The sequence below is a fragment of the Pararge aegeria genome, chromosome 1 (assembly GCF_905163445.1).
Source record: "Pararge aegeria chromosome 1, ilParAegt1.1, whole genome shotgun sequence".
NCBI lineage: Eukaryota > Metazoa > Arthropoda > Insecta > Lepidoptera > Nymphalidae > Pararge > Pararge aegeria.
Genome location: NC_053180.1, coordinates 15,889,819 through 15,910,388, shown reverse-complemented (window position 1 = coordinate 15,910,388; position 20,570 = coordinate 15,889,819). Strand labels below are relative to the sequence as shown.

At 35.5% G+C, this 20,570-nt stretch overlaps 1 protein-coding gene across 1 annotated transcript in view; it reads right to left on the bottom strand.

Moving 5' to 3' along the window:
* Positions 1–2,988: 2,988 nt before the first annotated feature.
* Positions 2,989–20,570, bottom strand: part of LOC120623328 — a 141,039-nt gene continuing 123,457 nt past the window's right edge. Inside the window, exons 10-17 of the mRNA XM_039889297.1 lie at positions 19,515–19,717; positions 18,233–18,382; positions 17,615–17,883; positions 11,643–11,714; positions 8,215–8,303; positions 5,741–5,801; positions 4,924–5,050; positions 2,989–3,891 (exon numbers count right to left, since the gene is read on the bottom strand). Coding sequence (XP_039745231.1) covers positions 3,747–3,891; positions 4,924–5,050; positions 5,741–5,801; positions 8,215–8,303; positions 11,643–11,714; positions 17,615–17,883; positions 18,233–18,382; positions 19,515–19,717 — 1,116 coding nt within the window. The 3' untranslated portion in view covers positions 2,989–3,746. The remainder of the gene's footprint in view (positions 3,892–4,923; positions 5,051–5,740; positions 5,802–8,214; positions 8,304–11,642; positions 11,715–17,614; positions 17,884–18,232; positions 18,383–19,514; positions 19,718–20,570) is intronic.

Sequence of the window (20,570 nt, the reverse complement as noted above, 5' to 3'; positions counted from 1 at the left end):
AGGCATTGTAAGAGTTATAAAAAGCCCACCGTTAAGTATTCAAATATAATTTTATATCATCTGCATACCCTGTGAATACCCTCTTTGCACGCCACTGACCTCGTATGACTGCCACTAACGATGGTTAGCATGTTTAACTACGAATCACGAGGTCCTGGGTTCGAATCCCGGGTCAGGCCAAAAACTGTGAGTATCAAACCTAAAAGTCTTTACTAATACCAACGCCACAGCCATTGGATTAAGATCATACCGAAAAATTCAGCCATTATTGTATGCAGTGCATTGTGTCTAAAAACAGTGAAAACGTCCCGCGCACGTCTCACTTTACACCCGCGGAATGTTGACAACCCCCACATTTTTCCCCATTTTCCCATTTTGTGGTGAACGCTTAGGACATTAGAGGTAAAATGATTACTGTCAAATGTTAAATAGTTTGAAATGACTAACCGTTGTTCGAGAAGCCATTCTGAACTGGAGTGATTTTTTGAGCTATTAGTTTTCAAAATTTCACCAAGCTCTATCGTATCGGATGGTGTAAACGCATTTTTGGTTATACGTTTTATTAGACAAACCGTTGAGGACGTGACCTTGCATGATTTCACCTATAAATAAATTTTACAAGATTTAACAGAGGCCCTCTGAGAGGCAGCTAAATATAATTTAAAATTATATTTCGGTACTTTTGCAAATTTCATTAAACTGTAACTTTTTGAGAGCCTATAAAGTAGGTTAAAAGTGACGAAAAGGACCGAAGTAAATTGACGATTTAGGGATTATCACATCATCTCAGCCGATGAGCGTAAACTACTGGTCATGAAGCTCGTTTGTTTGCAATTCCAACCGCCACTGTCTTTTCGCCACAATTTTTTTATATTCAATCAATACTGAGATTTGAAGATAAAGTACTTATATCCGAAACTTAGTAAAGTATTTTAGGAGAGCGGCTTTAAGAGCAAACCACCACGCTGCGACTTGGCGGGAAAAAAATACTAAAAGTACACTCAATTATATATTAAGTATTACAAACCTTATAATTACTTTTTTGCGGAAAGATCGTTTTGAAAGCATACATTAAAAAAAAAAAAACAAAATTCATTTATTTCAAGTAGGCCTATTTTAAGCACTTTTGAAACGTCAAGTATGTCTGTTTGTAGTGACTCTACCACCGGTTCGGAAGGCAGATTCTACCGAGAAGAAGCCGGCAAGAAACTCAGCAATTGCTCTTTTCCAACAGAATTTTACAATTTAACAATCATCGTTCTATCTTGTCTGAGATGAAAGCGGAGCGGCTTGCTTCCAGGCAACCTTGTCATTATTCATAAAAAATATATCTTTTTTTTATTTATTTCAACACTTTTGTTTTTCTTTAATTTTTGATAACGTACTTTAAGCTAAAAAGTAATAAAAAGATTATTTATATAATAGGACAAGTTAGAAAAAATATACTGCATTAAAACGCCTTCCCTCCCAGCCATCAAAATAATCTCAAATAATTTTGATAGTTCCAAAGGAATTTTTAATAACCTTCACGCTAGAGCAATTTTCAATCGGGCTGCAGAGGAACGGTTTCTTCCAGTTGTTTACGAGTTTAATCAAGACATGAATTCCTGAATAAATTACATTTTAAGGGTCTAATGAAAATGGTTTTGAATATAAAACTATTTTATTAATTGCCTTCCTTTCCTTCTCCGTTTTATCCCCAGAGAGATGAATTTTCTTAAACTCTAGAGCTTTCCATTCATCTAGATCCACTGGATTAAATTGTCCATCAATTATTCAGTGTAAAGTTTAATAAAGAAGGTGTATGAAAACAAAAATTGCGTGTTGTGGTTGTAGTAACTTAACATGCCTTTGCAAAAGACGAAGTTCTATGAGCTCTCGTTCACAGTGCAAGCCATTCAATTGTGAAATGCGCTCCCAAGACAACTCTTATGACCAAGTTTATTTTTATTATATTTATGTTTCTAAGCATTAATAGGTAAATTGAGTATAATATTCGTTTATTATTTAAAAATAAATATTTATATATAAGTATAATAATTATTTATATAAAAAATAATATAAAAATATAAATTTTGTTTATGCATTCGTATTTAGCTAATTCATAAATGTAGAATACAAAAGGCGACCTAATTGTTTATTAGCGATTTCTGTCTAGGACTAAGAAGAATATAAATACAACCATTAATGTAGCATACAAAAGGCTGCCTAATTGTAATGCCTAGGACTAGGACAACATGAGCGAATTCTTCTTTCTTCTTTGTCGTTACACTCTTGACAGAGTGGTCGTGGTCATCATGAAGCGTCTTTGAGGGCAGATGTCACACGCCCCACGAGCATACGCCACTTCTCTCGGCTGGCCGAAAGCCTGGTGCACTCGTGCAAAGGTCCACCCACAGCAGACTTAATCTGATCGGTCCATCGCATGGGTGACCTTCCTCGCCCTCTAGTGCCCTCCATCTTACCCTGCACGACAAGACGCTCTATGGAGTCACTCTCTCATATATATATATATTTATATTTCGTATTCGCTCATGTTTTCCTAGTCCTAGGCATTACAATTAGGCTGCCTTTTGTATTCTACATTAATGTTTGTATTTATATTCTCTTTTTATTTCCCTATTCTCGTAGTGGCGTACGAAAGGAGTTTCAATAAAGAAATAAATATATAAAGGTAGGTTCCTTCAAATAATGCTGACATCACGTAGTTGTTCTTAGCGCAGAAACAATGAGGTTGTCTTTATTTTAGGGTAAATTGAATTCGATGATGTAACTCATTGAAATGAATGAAGGAAATCTGATAAATTATACTATTATATTGTAAACCCCTAAGTCGTATTATAATTTTGAAACCCCTAAGTCGTATTATGATATTGTATCAGAAAAGCATATTATAACGATGCGGTTATATTTTATTTGTTTGGTGGACTACTGTAGTAACTGAGATTTAAATAAATGTATTTAAATAAATAAAAAAAAACAATAATAAAAAAAAAAACAAAATAAACCATTTTATTTAATTTTAAACTTAACAATCAAAACTAACCTAACATGTTAAACTATCACAGTTTTCTTGGTCTAGTGGTAAGCACGTTTCAGTTAAGAAAACGGAGTCCTAGATTCAGTTTGGGTTCTTCTGTCTAGACATTCTCGGTACCAAAATCGGAAATTTACGTTATACACCCCCGTGCCTTAAAAAGCACGTTACTGGTTAATACCACTAACATATAAAAATAATAATTAAAGCGATCTAAGCTTCATTTGAGCTGCAGGAAGATTTGAGCTTGAATCTATCTCTACTAGTAGAGAAGTCTGTGCCATGTGGTGGGACACATGCAGTGGCATGCACTTCATACAAGTACAAAAGCACTGGCTACCCTAAAATGTTTGTATGTCTCATAAAGGAGATTTTTTTTTTATTTCATGCCATCTCTCTTCTTTATGCATACCTTGGTCAAAAACTCTGTGCACGCCACTGGACATATGGTGATTATATAATATGCTTCTACGCTCTTTTACATAAACATAGGAAAATAAGAGTTATTGGCCCTTTCGCTAACTCCGTTTTTAGTTTATTAGCAACGCATTTGTATATTACTTGGCTATTATGTTATAACTACAAACCATATTATAAGAAATAACAATCGAGTATTCCATTTTTCTTAAATTGCTACCATTACGCGTTGGACAAAGACAATCTGGTTTAACTAAGCTATTCCATAATTATTAATAAGTAAGTAAGAATATTAAACTTCATTCAGTTTCTGTGACTTCAAAAATATGTGATAAGGTTGTGCTAATAGTCTGACGGTGGATCTTCTTTCTCGTGTTGTAGTCCTCTTAAGTCTTTCTGGAGAAGCCCGGGGAGGCGGGTGTTGCCAGTCAGGACATCTGAAAAGATGATAGATCTTTTTAAAAATAAATAAGACGACTAAGGCTCCATAGGCTGAGATGTTGGAACCCGGAGCAAATTTTCAAATTCATATTCAATTTTTTATATTGATGTAGGCCTATCAAAGGCACTTATGAAGCGTTCATGCATATATGTTTACATAATTGTATGAACGCTGATGGCGATAACTACAATAGCCAACTTAAACCTAAAGCTTTTTTTTATATCACCATCTCACCCAAGGCGTCCCAAATATAAGAACACAGCTCAGCACTACGCCAGGACAGTCAGCAAGTCGAGAATCGAATAAAATAAATCACTCAATGTAATGTTTACTTTCATTATTATATTTTATTAAAAAAAAAGTGACAATCTAAATACCGGCGAAAGCCTAGTGGTTTTAGTGGTAAACAGTTCAGCCGGTCCAAAAGGGCCAAGTTTGACCCCGGCTCGCGCCTCTAACTTTTCAGAGTTGTATTAATTAGATATAACTTGCTTTAACGGTAAAGAAAAACATCGTGATGAAACCTGCATGCCTGAGAGTTATCCATGATGTTATATGTTATCTACTCAAGGCGTGTGATCTACAAAACTGCATTAGAACAGCAAAGTGGACTACAGCATAAGTTGTTTTCATTTGAACTCAAATATTAATTTAAAATTCATTTATATCGAGTAGGCCTACTTTATAAGCACTATTGAAACGACAAGTATGTCTGATTGTACTAACTCTACCACCGGTTCGGAAAGCAGATTCTATCAATAAGAGCCGGCTAGAACCTCCCTCTTCCCTCCCAACGCCCATCTATTTTTTTGCTCTTTGCATCCTGAGACGGAGACCTGTGCCCTGTAGTGAGCCTATTAAGGTGGTAAAAAAGATGTATTATATTAACAACTAGAATGCGTGGTTCGTATACCAAGTGCTGAAACCTTCCAGTTGCTATCACGTATTTTTTTATTAATAAAAGACGAAGATGATTTTCACCTTCACCTTTACGCTTTAGTATATGAACATTCTACATTACACTTACTTTTGAATGTCTGGAAGTCTCTGCCCTTTACATCTTGCGTCCCATTTTGTCCAATACTTGAACCCTTCTTGTTCAAAAATTTGATAAGCGCACGCGCAGTCGTCTCTGATGTCATCGTCCAGGAGAGCTGAAATTCAGATAGGTATTCCATATTATTCGTAGTAAGTTCTCCGTAAAGTTATAGGTACTTAGTATCGTTTATCTATTACCCACATTATTACACTAGGTACTGAGTATTTATTTACTGCAGTTAAGTAATTACAAATACACTGATAATAAAATTCCCTTTAATTTAGTATTTCGATTCGTGGTTTGACGGCTATACTGTATGTCGGACACCAAAATTTATAAAAAATCCATTATTAAAATTGTATGGTTTCAGAACGGCATAGCAACAATGCTGTGTTCCTGTCTGAACGGCGTGGTTGTCTGTTAAAACAGACCCATGAGGCTTAACACCTACGCCTCCAATTGATGGACACAGGTCCACATGTTGCTGAACGTACTCCTTGCTGAAATGTTGCTCTGTTAATAGATGATACTTTTCCACTTAACATAAGGTGGGCCATCTACTTGGTCGGTCAATTATTACTATATTTGTTATTTTCAAAAAATGTATTTCTTCGTGGCCTGTGATATGTATTGGGCAACTGTAATATATCCTATCCCTTTATGTTTATGTCCTTTCAACAACATCTATCAATTTATTTCATTAAATGCCGCTATCAACGCAGTTTGCCCTTGTCTTAAAGGCTATATTCTGGTACTTTCCTTAAATCACAATTTGGCACACTTTCTCGATATTTTTAAAACTTACATTCGCATGAGACATTGCATTTACCGCCTCGGCGTCCTTCCTTGCACCATTCATTGCCAATCTGGAAGGAAATTGAAGTAAATTATGAAACCGTACACAATACACCGCGGAAGTCAAAATAAAGTACGTAAATATTACGATATATACGAGGCCCTGAGACCAAAACTTCCTGTGTACGGAGAACCACAACGAATCTGAATTATTAAAAACTATCGATAAGTTCATTGCCTGCCTAGTCAGTGCTAAAGGGTTACCCTAGCAGGGTTTGGCCTTGGCCTCACTATTGTGGAGACCGGCACGTGCCTCTAAATTTTCGGGGCTATGTGCGTTTCCAATTAAAGCAATTAAAATAACGGTGTAGTAAAACTGCTTTAACGGTGTAGGAAAACCTTTTTTTATTCCGCTGTGATGAAGCAGTTTAAGATAGTAGCGGGCAAACCTGTAAGGGTAATACCCGTAATCTTTTCTACGCGACATCGCACCGGAACACTTAATCGCTTAGCGGCACGTCTTTGTTGGTAGCGTGGCAACAAGCCTCCCACCAGACCAGACCAGTGAAAATTCAGAAATTATTAATTCCCAAATTGCCCCTCTTACTCAAATTACAAGGGATTCGATTTTACATTTACAGCGCTCACCGTTGCGCCATCGTTCGTTCACGTTCTCAAGAGAATGCAAAGTCTACCAATTTGCATTTGGCCAGAGTGGTGGACGGGAAGGAGGGTTTAGGCCGCACTAAACCCTTTTTATTCTGAAAGGAGACCCGTTTTCTGCAGCGTACTTGTAATAGGTTTATAATAATGATTACGCGCTGAGGACTTATACAGTTTGTGTACCAGTTCGGGTTCACTCGGGAACTTAAAATAATTTTTAACTGACTCAGGATTGCTTCAGAATCTTTATTATTTACTGTTTTGATAGCTAAGCGATTAAACATTTCAGTACAATGCGGCCAACTGTAAAACCGCATTCCCATCAGACTCCCATCAGGTTATTATCTATATATCTCTTTGCAATGCGATGTGCTCAAATAGCTTAGCGCTTACTTTGGGGCTAGATGGCGGTGTGTGTATCGGCGTAAAAAAAATAAAAAAAATATTGGACGCAATCGATACGTAATGAGACTCTATTTGAGAAACTAGTAAATTTTAAATGAATACCATACTATGAACTGCAAAGGACGGTACACACCGGAAGTATGTGCTTCGCAAATTTCGTGTTACACGCATTCGTTGAACGAGCGTTGTCACGCAAGGGCATTTATTTGCGAACCGAATATATTTGCGCGAGCACAATTTTAGGAACTAATGTTTATTTATTCATCATATCAACCAATTACCTTCCCACTGTCAGAGAACACATGTGTGTTCTCTAACAATGAGAAGGAGTTTAGGCGGTTAAGTGAGGATTGGTGGACTCTACGCACCTTTGGTAACATTATGGAGAAAGAAACATGCTTGCCTGAGAGTTGTGGGCCGCACCGCATCACCGCTTCGTATTTGTATTAACGTATTGTCACTAAACTGTTATTTATTTATTTATTTATGTTTGATAGCATAAATAACGCTCGAACTTTCTTCTGGAAACCAGACATTCTTTCGCAATCCAAGGATTATGAAGCAAGTAGCTTTAAGCTAACACCACCATCTAGCCCCAAAGTAAGCGTTGACACTGAAAAACATTCCTGGTCACCTCACAAACATTTTCGGGAATCGAACCCACAGCCTTAGACTCAGAAATAAGGGTCGTTGCACACTGCGTCAATACCGTAGCTACCAGCAGGAGTGAGAAATTAGTTTTTTATAAATTAAGCGAACTTTGAACTAAGCGAAATGAATATATACTTTTATCTTGTTTGTGTAGTTGTAAACTAGTTTAGCACTAGTATTTGTATGAGGTATTTACCTTTAAGTAGCTGAACATTTCGTATTTATACTGTATAAGCTAGTTTAAATTAATATGTAAAGCTGTTAGTGAAGCCATTAAATGAAAACAGAAATTAGCTTGAGTTATAAACGGTCGTACAACAATTTTTCCGCAATGAAAGTGTGCGAAGCTAACGCTTCTGGTGTGTGCTGCCAATAACAGCAACCTAACCCTTTATTTCAAGTCCATTCTTTCACGCTATCTATACAAACACACTGATCATAAAATTTCCTTTAATTTAGAGCTTCGCTTCGCGTGTTTTGATGGCTATAGGTACCTACTCTATGTCGGCGACCAAAATTTATAAAAAAATACACATTATTAAAATTTAATGTCTGAACGGCGTGGTTGCGAAGCTAACGCTTCCGGTATGTGCTGCCCAGAACAGCAACCTAACCCTTTCTTTCAAGTCCATTCTTCCACGCTATCTATCCAGTTAATTCTATCTCTTCAGAACATTCTAACCGCAGGCATTCTACAAGTTTTCCCATTAGCATAGCACGTATTGAACGATAGCCGAGCGGTGAGCATATCTCAACCAAACTTACTTGAAACAATCCATAATATTGCTTGCGAGACGTCTTCACTGTGTGCGCGGCTGTGTTTCTATCGCTCTCTTGTTCTATCAGACATACCCCTGTAATAATTAAAGCAATAATTTGAAAGGTAGATAGGTAACCTATAATTTTTTTTTTTCTGAGTTTTAATTGGTTTAAGGTTTTATTGTCTACTAGATGTTGCCCGCATTCATTTTCCGGGCTTATTACGAATCCCGTTGGAATCGTGTGTTTTACTGGTATAAAAAGCAGTATGTTACTCTTCGTCTTTTCAACTAACTACTCGTATATATCTAAAATAGAGTTGATTCGTTGCTTAGTTAGGGCGTGAAATAAGTGCAAACAAACTGATAAACAATAAAACAAACACACTTTCACATTTATGTTGTTATTAAGAGATAGCTAGAATCCTATCCTAGACTTAAATGCGACAGATTCGAGATTTTATTTATTCTATCCTGGGAAAGGGGGCACATCCCGGGATTTTAAAAAATAAACTAAAATCTAAATCGACAACATTTAGCCTCGAGACAGCATTTCAATCTTTTATCTAACAGACAGAGTATTTGACTTCATATATATACCTTTACTGACATCACATTTAATATTATGCTTTTTAATTTACCTCAATATTTGGACGACGATATGAACGACATTATATGCGTGAAACACAAAATGTAAACATCTTTATACCTACGTTACCTGTGTTTAGTACCCACCATATTTTTCCAAATAAAGAATTTGAATTTGAACCTCCGGAAAAATAAACAGTGCCGTAAAAAAAATATTCAAAGTCGCTGGCAACAGTTAATTTATTATTTATTATAGTAAGAAAAAGTTTAAAAAAAAAAGGATTGCTCATGTTTTAAGTCACCTTAAACTCGCCACTGAAGAATGGTTCATATGAAATTGCTTAATACCTACTTTGAGCAAGCAATTCTTGTATATTAAATTGGTTTCTCGGAAACGTCTTTCAAAATTTCAGTTCACTGTAACCATAAGTAATTTGCTTTGTTCTCTTTGATTACATCATTTATATTTTTATCGATATCGGTATTTGAAGCAGTGTTAGCCCAGTGGGTAGGAGCTCGATATCACTTTCGGGGGGTGGAGTTTGTGCGTTTTAAGTAATTAAAATATCACTTGCTTTAACGGTGAAGGAAAACATCGTGAGGAAACCTGCATGCCTGAGCGTTCTCCATAATGTTCTCAAAGGTGTGTGGAGTCCACCGATCCTCACTGGGCCAGCACGGTGGACTACGGTCTTAACTCCTTCTCATTGTGGGAGGAGAACCGTACCCTGTGGTGGGCCGGTAATGGGTTGATATGATGATTATCAAAATAAATTCATTACTGGCTCACTACAAGGCACGGGTGTCTTCTCAGAATGAGAAGTGCTTAGGCCGTAGTCCACACCGCTGTACAAACTAATTTTTACACCCGTTTGAAAACATTATGTAGTATGTGTAACTCTTGGGTTCACGATGTATTTCTTTACCGTTAAAGCTTAATTTTTCATTCTTAAAATTCAGAAAAGTTAGAGATGCATGCCTGGATACGAACTCCGTCCAGCTGAAAGAGCGACTAAAGCCCAACCTACATTAAATGTTATTATAGAAAGTAAAAAAATAATGTCATCCTGGTATACCTATTAAAATTAATAAGACTGAAGTGTCCGTCGATTCGAAATAATTGCCTCTTATTGAACTCACGTTATGATTATTACATGAAATCATATCCCAAAAACATAACCGGTCTTAGTGGGTTAATAAGGCTAGGCTTTAAGTGACTACCAATTTTTCACAAGACTCTAGCATCTAGAGAACTATGAAAGGAGAACTCAAGGAGACTTCTTAACGCGGAAAAGACTTAAATTTGATTTGGATAAAACTTAATTTTTTAGGGAAATGGGCAAATTGAACAATCAACTTTACTGTGGCTTGGGGGTTCAAGCTGTCCCGGACCCCTCCTTGTTAGAGCCGAAATCCCAGGATGGTTGGTATAGACGTCTGGGAAGTATTCAACGAGTTCCTCAGGCGTCCAACCACTCCAAAAAGAGGGAAAGCCAGGGTGGTTTATAGTTTGGTTATACCCCCTTTGCGAGGGGGGGGGAGGCCACAAAGATTTTCTACCACGCCACAAAAAAAAGAAGGTAATATAGCATCTATAACGCAACGATCTTTTAATCATAAACAGAGTTATTCTGAAACACGTCTCTGTTAAATAAGACGTTATCGGTATGTATGTTTACATTCTGATTAACCGCATCTGGTATTCAACAATACTAAATATACATTTGTTTAGAGATATCTACCTATCTACCGATCTGCAGCACAGAGGATTGAATCTATACAAACCTCACTCTTGGCTTACATCTCACTAGGATACCATGGTACAGTCACCAAACTCGCCACCGTCAGTTTCAAATTAAAGTCAAAAAGTTTACACTTAACACTGCTTTCTCAATACCTAAGAGCAGTGAGCGGGAGGGGCGTTCCTGTTAGCGTAACTGGTGATCACTCTGAGTTAAACTTGAAGAGAAAATGGATTGCTGATAACTGCTGCACCTCCTACAGGTTGGCCTGCTACCTTATTAGGCTGTTACTATACGTGAGATTGCAGTCAAGGACTAATTTCTAGAGGAATAGAGAAGTAGCTCTTCACATATTAGTGATCACAGCTGCTACCAAATTAATTGCGCAGGATAGCAGACAGTAGCTGATGTACACTCAATAGAGCTGTATACAGTTGGTGGAAGGACAACTGGTTGCACCGGTTGGTGTCCTAGTCAGATAGTACTCGTATAAAAGAAGATCTGTTTTCTTGTTCTTATATTTTAATAGTAATGGAAATGCTTCCATCGAGTATTAAACATGCGAAAGGATGTGTTCATGAACTGATCTTGACGAAATGTTATACGATGAAAGTTAAACTGGCGGCGGACTTAATTATTTTTAAACATCAAAGGATAAAGCTAAAATATTTTTTTAAGGACAAAATACTTAAATTAATACTTCTTAGCTAACAGTAGCAAAGAGGATATAAACACAAGGTTACTTAGATCCGTGTATTGAAATATATAATTCAGAAGAGGAAGGAGCAACTATGAATAAGGCGGGAAATACCGCGGGTGAGCTGAATGAAATAATTTGCAACAAAACATAATCTTGGTCATTCTAAGAATTCGAACGAAACTGAGTATGAAAAGAATATAATTTTCCTCATTCAGAAATTACGAGTGAGACAAAAAACTCTATTGTTATAGTACAATCAGCTTATCACTAAGTCATAAATAAACAATGTAAAGCCTCACTAATAGTAACACACGAACAACAATGCAATAATAACAATAGTAAAGGCCAAAAAAGGGTAACAATTTGCACATCATCACACGTTAGCAAAATAGGAATAAAACTCACAGTTACTTAGAAAAGTTTTTTGATGGAAATTGTTTTTTAACAGTTCCCGCGTCAGCTGACATCGCGTAAACACTTTACAGTCAATTAACGTGAACGTTAAAAAGGTGATGAGGATAAAACGAAAAGCACGTCCGCTCGCCATGACGGTCAGTATACCACTAACAAGTGTGTTATGTTTTAGTATAATTATTTAAATGCGCCGGCGCACCTTTTGACATTTGACATCCATTTCGGGAAAACCATTTACTAATACATTCTTTTGATAAGAAACCACGTTAATGTATTAGATAGGTATTTAGTTAAAGGATTTTATTATAAGAAAAACTTACGTCCAAATAAATAGAAGTAACGATGCGAAGTTGATACAGTTAAGCCCGTTTACCTAGAAAATGACTTTTCACTCTTGACTCGAAGGTAGGTTCACAAGAGGTATTTTAAAAATAAAATTTAAGTAAGCTATCAAAATTAACACAACCCGTATGAGATGCATGTGTATGTTTATTTGTACGCTAGGCTTTGCAATGGCTGAACCAATCAAAATCATCATTATCGACCCATTACGGTCCGGGTTTCGGCTGCATGGACTACCACGCTGGCAAAGTGCGAATAGGTAGACTACGCCTTTGAGAACGTTATACTGAACTTTTAGGCATGCAGATTGCCTCACGATGTTTTCCCTCACCGTTTAAGCAAATAATATTTTAATGGCTTAATTTACCAAAAAAAAAAAGCTCATAACTCCGAAAAGATGGGGGTACATGCCGGGGTTGATGTCTTTTTTGATGACGTAGCGGAGAGCGCTGTGGATGTAAGCGGGAGGTCCCGGGTTCGACCCCGGCAGAGGAAATTTGGGAATTTGTAATTTCTTATTTTTTTCTAGTCGTTCTGGTGGTAGACTTCTGCCGCGGCTAGTTACCATCCTACCGACAAAGAGGTACCGCTAAACGATTTAGCGTTCCGGTACGATGTTGCGTAGGAACCGATCAGGGGTGTGGGTTTAATAAAACTGCCATACTCCTAACAGGTTGACTGCATCATCACTTACCACCAGGTGAGATTGCAGTCAAGGGCGAACTTGTAGTTGAATAAAAGAAAATGAAAAAAAGCAACTCAAACCACTAACTATTAGACTACCACCGCTCTTTATAACGACTCTAGGTATATTTTAAGTAAATAAAACAAAAAAAATCGTTAATATTTTATTAGGGACCAAATGCAATCTATAAATTATTATTTACATAATTAAATACTAATTAAAGCGGAACCAAAGTTCTTCGAACATTTACAAATGGCGAATAATGATACAATAATTACAAACAACCCAACACATAGCTATTAAAAACAAAAAATATCAATTTTTACACTTTTATTTTGTATTAAAAAATAACATATCAAAAAAAGGTCGATTATCATCATCATTATAATTATCAAGTCTAATTGCAGTCCCACTGCTGGGCATAAGGAACATTACAGGTCAGCTTAACCCCCCACGCTGCTCCAATTCGGGTTGTTGGGCTTAGATAACCTCCGAGCAATGATTGTTACCAGATGAGCATGATCGGGATCCACAGTTAAATGTGCTCAAACGAGGAACGGAGATAAGAAGATCCAACTCCGCTCATACATGCAGTTATCATCTTAGGTACACGCAATAGATTTAATTGCACTGTCGCAAATCACAATTATTCTATACACTTCCCCTTTAACCATTTGATTGTAATACAAAAATGCCTGACGAGTTGTTTCCACTACAAAAAGCCAAATTAAGAAGTATAAAAATTAAATATACTTCTATTGTAACACCAATGAAATTCTAATTAACTCTTATATCTGTAAGTAAACATGAATTTAATAGGTACACAATTAATTGACTTGGTTATTAAGATACGGTAGCCGGATGTTTTATTGTATTCTATTATTAAATTTATACTGACAATATATAGCATGAAGTAATCAGACCATACCATTTATTTGTATATCCGAAATCGCTAAAACTTGTGATTTTTTTGGCGTATGGCATTTTCTAAGAACAAGTGTTTTAAATTATTGATATTATCTACAAATTAACATGTTACCCGTGTTTTTTTACAAATACTTGCAATTTTATTTGTAAAACTGTCAAGCAATTCGAATATGTTTTGGGAATCATATATTTCGGTCCTTAAATATAACAACAAAATAGTAAGTATTTTTTAAAACCAAACGTCATTTTAATCAAAAACTGGGTATTAATATTCGACTTAACAGAAATGTTACTTTTAGTTATTACCTGTTTTGTGTACCTAATAACAATAAACAATAAACAATAAACAAAATGGCGGTAAATTACGGGCATCTGTATTATCATCTGTGAAAAGTACAGAAATTATTTGTGGGTTTAGTTATTTACATTGGCTTTTATAAAAAAAATCCGAAGGTAATTTTGGACTTAGGTAAATGAGTATGATAAATGAAAGGCGTTTGAAAGAACATCCTACCCTTGAACGTCCTACACACAATTTTTGCCAATAATTACTCGTATAAGCAATATTTCTAAGACATATCTTCTTAGAAGAATAAAATTACATCGATATAAATTATTTATGAGCTTCTATAGTACATTATTACCATTTTTAAGTTGGTACCTACTTGAAATAAATCATTACTATTTATTTATTTCAAGTATTTATATTTATTACACGAATTTGACTGTTTCGTAACTTTAATCTTTTTATGTGCACTTTTCACTCACAACGCATATACGGGTTTTCGCGAGTGTATGTGTCTATTTATTAACTTTAACTTGAAAAGCTACTTAGCTAATTTTTCTAGGGCATTTTACACGACGATTCCAAATGTTTGAGGGATATTGAGCTAAAATTCACCGCGACGCTTTGATTTAGTTTAGCAGGGTTAAATTTAATTATTTAAAGTATCTAAGCACGGCGTCTTGATTTAACTTAAATACATAAAAGAGCCTCATGTTAATAGATTAGTATAAACATATAGTTATTAAATACATCTTCATAGAAGATATTATTAGTATTAACTACAAATACATTTTTATTTCACATTAATTCCAAAAAATCAGTGCGGTTTTAACAGAACAGCGATGCCATATTTCTATTTATATTATTTCATAACTTTAACTATGCATCTTTCAATATTTTCATACAATTAATCAATAATAAAAGAAAAACTAATTAGGACTTAGGAGGCAATTTATAAATAAGTCTTAATAATATTACGTACAAATATTATCAATATTATGTTTTAGCAAGTTGCCGTTAAGTAACAATTAATGATAAAATATAATCCGTTCTTATGTGCTCATATAAAAATATTCAAAATAATTATAAATATTAGCGACGCAAAATTTAGTTTATAATGAAGTTAATATCGATATCATAATTACTACGCGGAAACTTAGTACATTTTAATAACCTTATGATAACATAACCAATAAGTCCTTATCACCCGACGTATGTGTGCTTATAAACATATTAAAATAATTAATCAATGTGAAATTCCCGGAAAAATTATATAATAACTAGCTGTAGACGGTGTCCTTCGTTTATTTTGTACAATTCCCGAGGCAACCGTTTTTTTTCCTTGATAAAAAAGATAGATTACGATCAATATACTCTTTACTAATATTAATAGTCATAATATTGGCATAGATTATATTGATAGAAACTTCGCTTTTTTATTCCACTACATGTTAGCCCTTGAGTGCAATCTCACCTGACAAGACCAGTCTAAGATGGTAGCGGGCTAACCTTTTTGGGAGTATGGTAGTCAAAACCCTGGTTGGTTTCTGCGCGACATCGCACCGGAACACTGAATCACTTACGTCTTTGTCGGTAGGGTATTAACTAGCCACGGCCAAAGCCCCAGACCAGAAAAAATCGGAAATTTTAAATTCCCAAATTGTGCCAGGGAGGTCGTCAATAGTCTCAGTTAATAAAATTACCTTTATTATTAATCGTTTCAAATTTCCTACGGTGTTAGAATACATTCCAACTATTTAACAGGAGTACGCACCTCACTCTCTTACTTAGACAGCCTGAAATTGGCTCTTCAAGACGTTCGCGCATGTATTATATACAATTGCTATGAATACAAAAAAGTACTTATAAGTTATTTGATTTTAGAGAAGTTAGAAGTACGCGCTGGGAATCGATGATAATTGGAATTTGATCAACTTAGATCGAATGAACGGAGCTTTAGAGTAATGTGTTGTGTGATCTACGGCCACGTCACTCAGGTAAAGTTATTCTTATCTGTTTATAAAAAGGTCCCGTCCAAATATAATTTACTAATTAAGTTAGTTAAACAGAGGCATTTGGGTTTTTTAAGTGTACGTACTTAATATACGTTTATCAATTAAATTAATGGGTGATAAGTATAATTAGGTATTTCGAGTATTTCGTATCACATCGTTAATGTGCGATAATCGTAACTAGCTATTGCCCGCGAAATCGACCGCGTTTGAATAGATTTTCAAAAATCGAAAGGGAAACATTCGTTTTCCCGGGATAAATAATATCCGGTGCTAGTCTCCAGAACGCAAGCTATCTTTATGCAAATTTCGCCAAGATTTATTAACTGCGAAGCCGTAGATAGGTAACAAGGTCGTTTTTTTATTTGCTGAGGGAAATGAAAAGTCTATAAAGTCGATCTCCAGGATGTAAGCTCTATATTTACCAAATATCATCAAGATCCGTTCACCACTGCTCGAATCTTGATGAAATTCAGAGCAGGATTTGAGCCGAAAATAGATTTCAAACAAACAGAAAGACTTTCGCATTTATAATATTAAATATAGATAATTAGCCGCATTAAAGTATGTGTTAAACACAGAATATTATAACTCATATAAATTAAAAAAGAGACTAGTGAAAACAAATGAATAGAAAAAGTGTTTTTGTTTTATCTTGATTACATTTAAACAAAAACAAGTGGGAATACATAACTAAAGTAGCCAAGAAAATAACATTTTTTACAATAACATGACTAAAGTTCTATACAGAGGAAAGTTACTCAATAAATTACAACAGTATGTTACAAGGTGTCTTAGTCATGGCGCTTATAAGAACCATTCAGTCGTTTGACCGATCCCAAAACATTTATTTTGTCAGGCCATATCCTTTCAATATCCGCAGTTTAGAAAAAGCCGTCTCTTGGACTATATGACTGGCGTTACGGTTTTGAATATTTTGCCTCATGCTCATCCGCCATTTTCTTTTTTTGTCAAAGCAGCGGCCACACCAAAAACATATACCTCTGAATGGAATGGATGGAATCAATACATACGAGAATAGTGCTATCAGTAAAGTGTTCAAATGACAATGACAATACACACATCGCCATCTACACCCAAAGTAAGTGCAACTTGTGTTATGGGTATTAAGATAGCTAATGAATATTTTTATGAATATACCACACCCAAGCAAAGAAAAACATTAATGTTCATCAGACAAACATTTTCCAGTTCTGGATATCGAACTCACGGCCTGGACTAAATCTAGACTAAATGTCTAGTCTTGAGAATTTACTGATAGATGATCTTGTCTCTTACAATCCTTATTTGTATTAATGCCAGATATAACTTAATACAGATTATGTGGCCGTTGTTTCGAAAAAAAACAAAATGTTAATTAAGTCAGGCTCCAAACTTAAATACTCAAAGCCTTTTCAAACCTTCGAAGTAGCAGTTAGCATCACGTAACTAGCCCTCGGGTTTTCCTCTGGAACTGGTTCAGGCCTGAAACATCTATGCGCTTGAAACTCTGCTGGTTTCTTCAACATTTTCCTCACAAACCACACCAATCCTATGACTATAACCATGAGTCCCAGAGCAATTCCCACTAAGGCTGTATTAAGGTTTTTGAAGCTAGACTTCATTTCCAAAGAACCGACGGAGTCTAAAAGTTGCGGTACCACACAGATTGGATGCATTTCATCGGTCTTATACTTTGATATCTTCGCGCAAACTTCATACGGTCCTCGTATGAAGCCTTCCATTGATACTTCTAAGGTCGATTGACACGGTGTATCCTTCTGCGCGACCAATGAACCTTTGGATAGTACAGCAAGAATCACGTAGCAGTTATGTAGGGATACGTATCTGGTGTCGGGTGTGGACACTCTTTGAGATCTTGGTAGAACGTACTGTGGCTTAGGAGCTGGTATTCCCATAACAGATATTAGCACGGTTAGTAATCCAGCGCTTGTAACGTTCGACCGGACCTCTGAGACTCTGTAACAAATACATTAAATTTGTTTATAAGTGTCAACGCCACAAGAATTTAAATATAAAATTTCATCGTATTTTACAATAACCTGTGTCAAATTGTGTACCCAATTTTTTATACAATTACAATTGATACCATATCCCAGTGAGTTTAAAATCACTCAAATCGACTTAAAAAAACCTTTTACCCGTTTTGAGATTTTTCAATGGTTAGTTTTTACTCACTCTTTCTTTATTTTATAAAGTAAATCGAAGTAAAGTAAGGAATCTGTTAATACCAACTCTCTGGTTATTAGGCCGAATTTGACGTTGTATATTCTGGGTACTATCCAATGCTTCTATGAATAAGAATTACCTCAAAGCTTCTCGATCAGGAACAACCATAGTGGATGGCCTCATTGTGATGTAAGCAGCTCGTTCTCTAACCATTTGTGATGCGCCACATCCCAACACCAATGACATCGGAGTATCTTCACCGTCCATTTCTTCGAGAGCTATACAGAATCTATAAATATAATAACATAAGGTATAGAAATTAATAAATAACTTTGTGTACCTAAATGACTAGTAAATTGTTTCTTTTTTTGTAGTGAATGTATGGGATAAAATGTAACCTGAACTTCTACTTCCGGTTAATGCACTATTTCTGAAAGATCGACTCTATGACAAGAAGACTGGATGAATTTCCTGGTAACCTGGTATAAAAAAATATAAAGGATTGCTTGCACACAGGATACTAATTATAAAAGAGTTACAAATGTTACAGTTGCCCTAGTAATTTATTTGGTTTATTTTTTTCATCAACGTATGATGTTTCTAGCTTTCTTGCTAGCGACTCACCCAGGCTTTGCATGTGTGCAAAAGATATACTAATATAGGGTTTTCGAAATGATAAATAGTAGTTAGACAACAACCGACAATTCCGTAGTAGTTAGTACTTCTACCTCGTAAGATTCATCCAGCGTTTGCAGCGTTAGCGAACAAAAATATAACTGTTACGACATCACATTACAACGCTTTGCAGTTCTTTGCTATGGTCTGCTATACTGCAATGCTGTATAACTGCATATAAACCTTGCTCTTGAATGACTCTATCTATTGTTGAAATTGACATCTTGGAGATGTCTCTTAAAAAGTTCAAAGTTTGTATTAAACGTAAGCTTATAGAAAAGTCTCTAGAAAAGTCTATCCTATTTTAGTATAAAGGACTACGTAATCGATAAAAAAGTTTGGTTGTAAATTATTGCTCTAACCAGATTGCTCTTCTTATAATTTAAAATGACATTGTGAGATGGTGATAACAAAAAAAAACACCCGGCTAAGTTTGTTGTGGGCTTCTTCTTAGACCAGGACGCGTTTGGAACCCTCGTAGCTTTAGTTTTAAGTTTACGAATGTGGTTATCGCCATCATCTCACTACCGTGTAATTCTTATGTACGCATCAAAAGTGCCACCTATGGGCCTACTTGAATAAAGATATTTTTGACTTTGACTTTTGACTTTTAGTGCATTAAAATCCGTTGCGTATTTTAATAGATCTAATTCTTTGTTTTATACTATGTAAAGGGTTAGAGTTTCACACATACTCGTATCAAGTGCAATTAATAAAGTTATGCTTTATTAATTCTTAAAACTCACGTATATTTTTCCAAAGGGTCAATCTTAAGTCCCCTTAATATAATATTCGAAGGTGCAGCTCTATGACAAGCCACGTGCTTCGGCAGACCTCCACTCTTCGACGCAGTCACGCCTGTACATCGGTATCGTCGAGTAGAAGGCGGTTCCAATGCCCAGGACAAGTGCACCTCTTCATCATCATACCAAGAGTCTACAAGACGAACCTATACGAAATTTCACAGTTGTTAGGTAGGTTTCCTATTTGACGACCTTCCTGGTGCAGCGATGAGTACTGTGGTTGTATCTGGGAGATATGGGTAGGTGGGAGATAGGTAGTTTGGGAGTTCATGATTCCTGAATTTTCTCTGGTTTGGTACATATATTAATGCCGAAGAACGTTAAATTTTCCCAAGGATTAAGAATTTAGACCCACGAACTCACAATAAATAAGGGTAAATTCTATTTCGAACCCCTAATAAAGTCTTTAGTATCCAGTATGTACTCGGAGCCTTCACACTAATATCTTTTATACAAATTTCCTTACACGCACCATAAAGTGAAAAGTACCATTATAAATGATTTATAGGAACATTATTATAAACATTCTACACCAATAATTTGAAAACTTAGACAAATTTATTTCCAAGAAGCTGGGAAAATTTATTTTTTGTATGTTCATCGAAAACGAGTAAGGAATATTTTAATATTAAAATGCCGGCCATTTTGAAAATATACTTGTAGAATATTCAATGCCACATTTTAATATTATTATGCCATCACCTCACCAATGAAGGTGAGCACGTTGCATCTTCAGAGAATTTCTGGGAAAGTAGAAAATCGGGGTTTTATTTCACTCTCCTTCAGATTTACAATATAGTCGACTCCGCAAATAGTTTACTTTTTTAATACTAAAGCAACATTACTAGTTCAAAAAAACTAAAAAAACACGCTTGGTTTAAAAAACCAAACTTATTTCTAAATTTTACTTTAGTTTATTTAAAAAAAACGTGATTTTTAGTTTTTCTTAAACTACCATTTTGAACATAGCAAAATTAATAAGTGACCATTCACCATCGA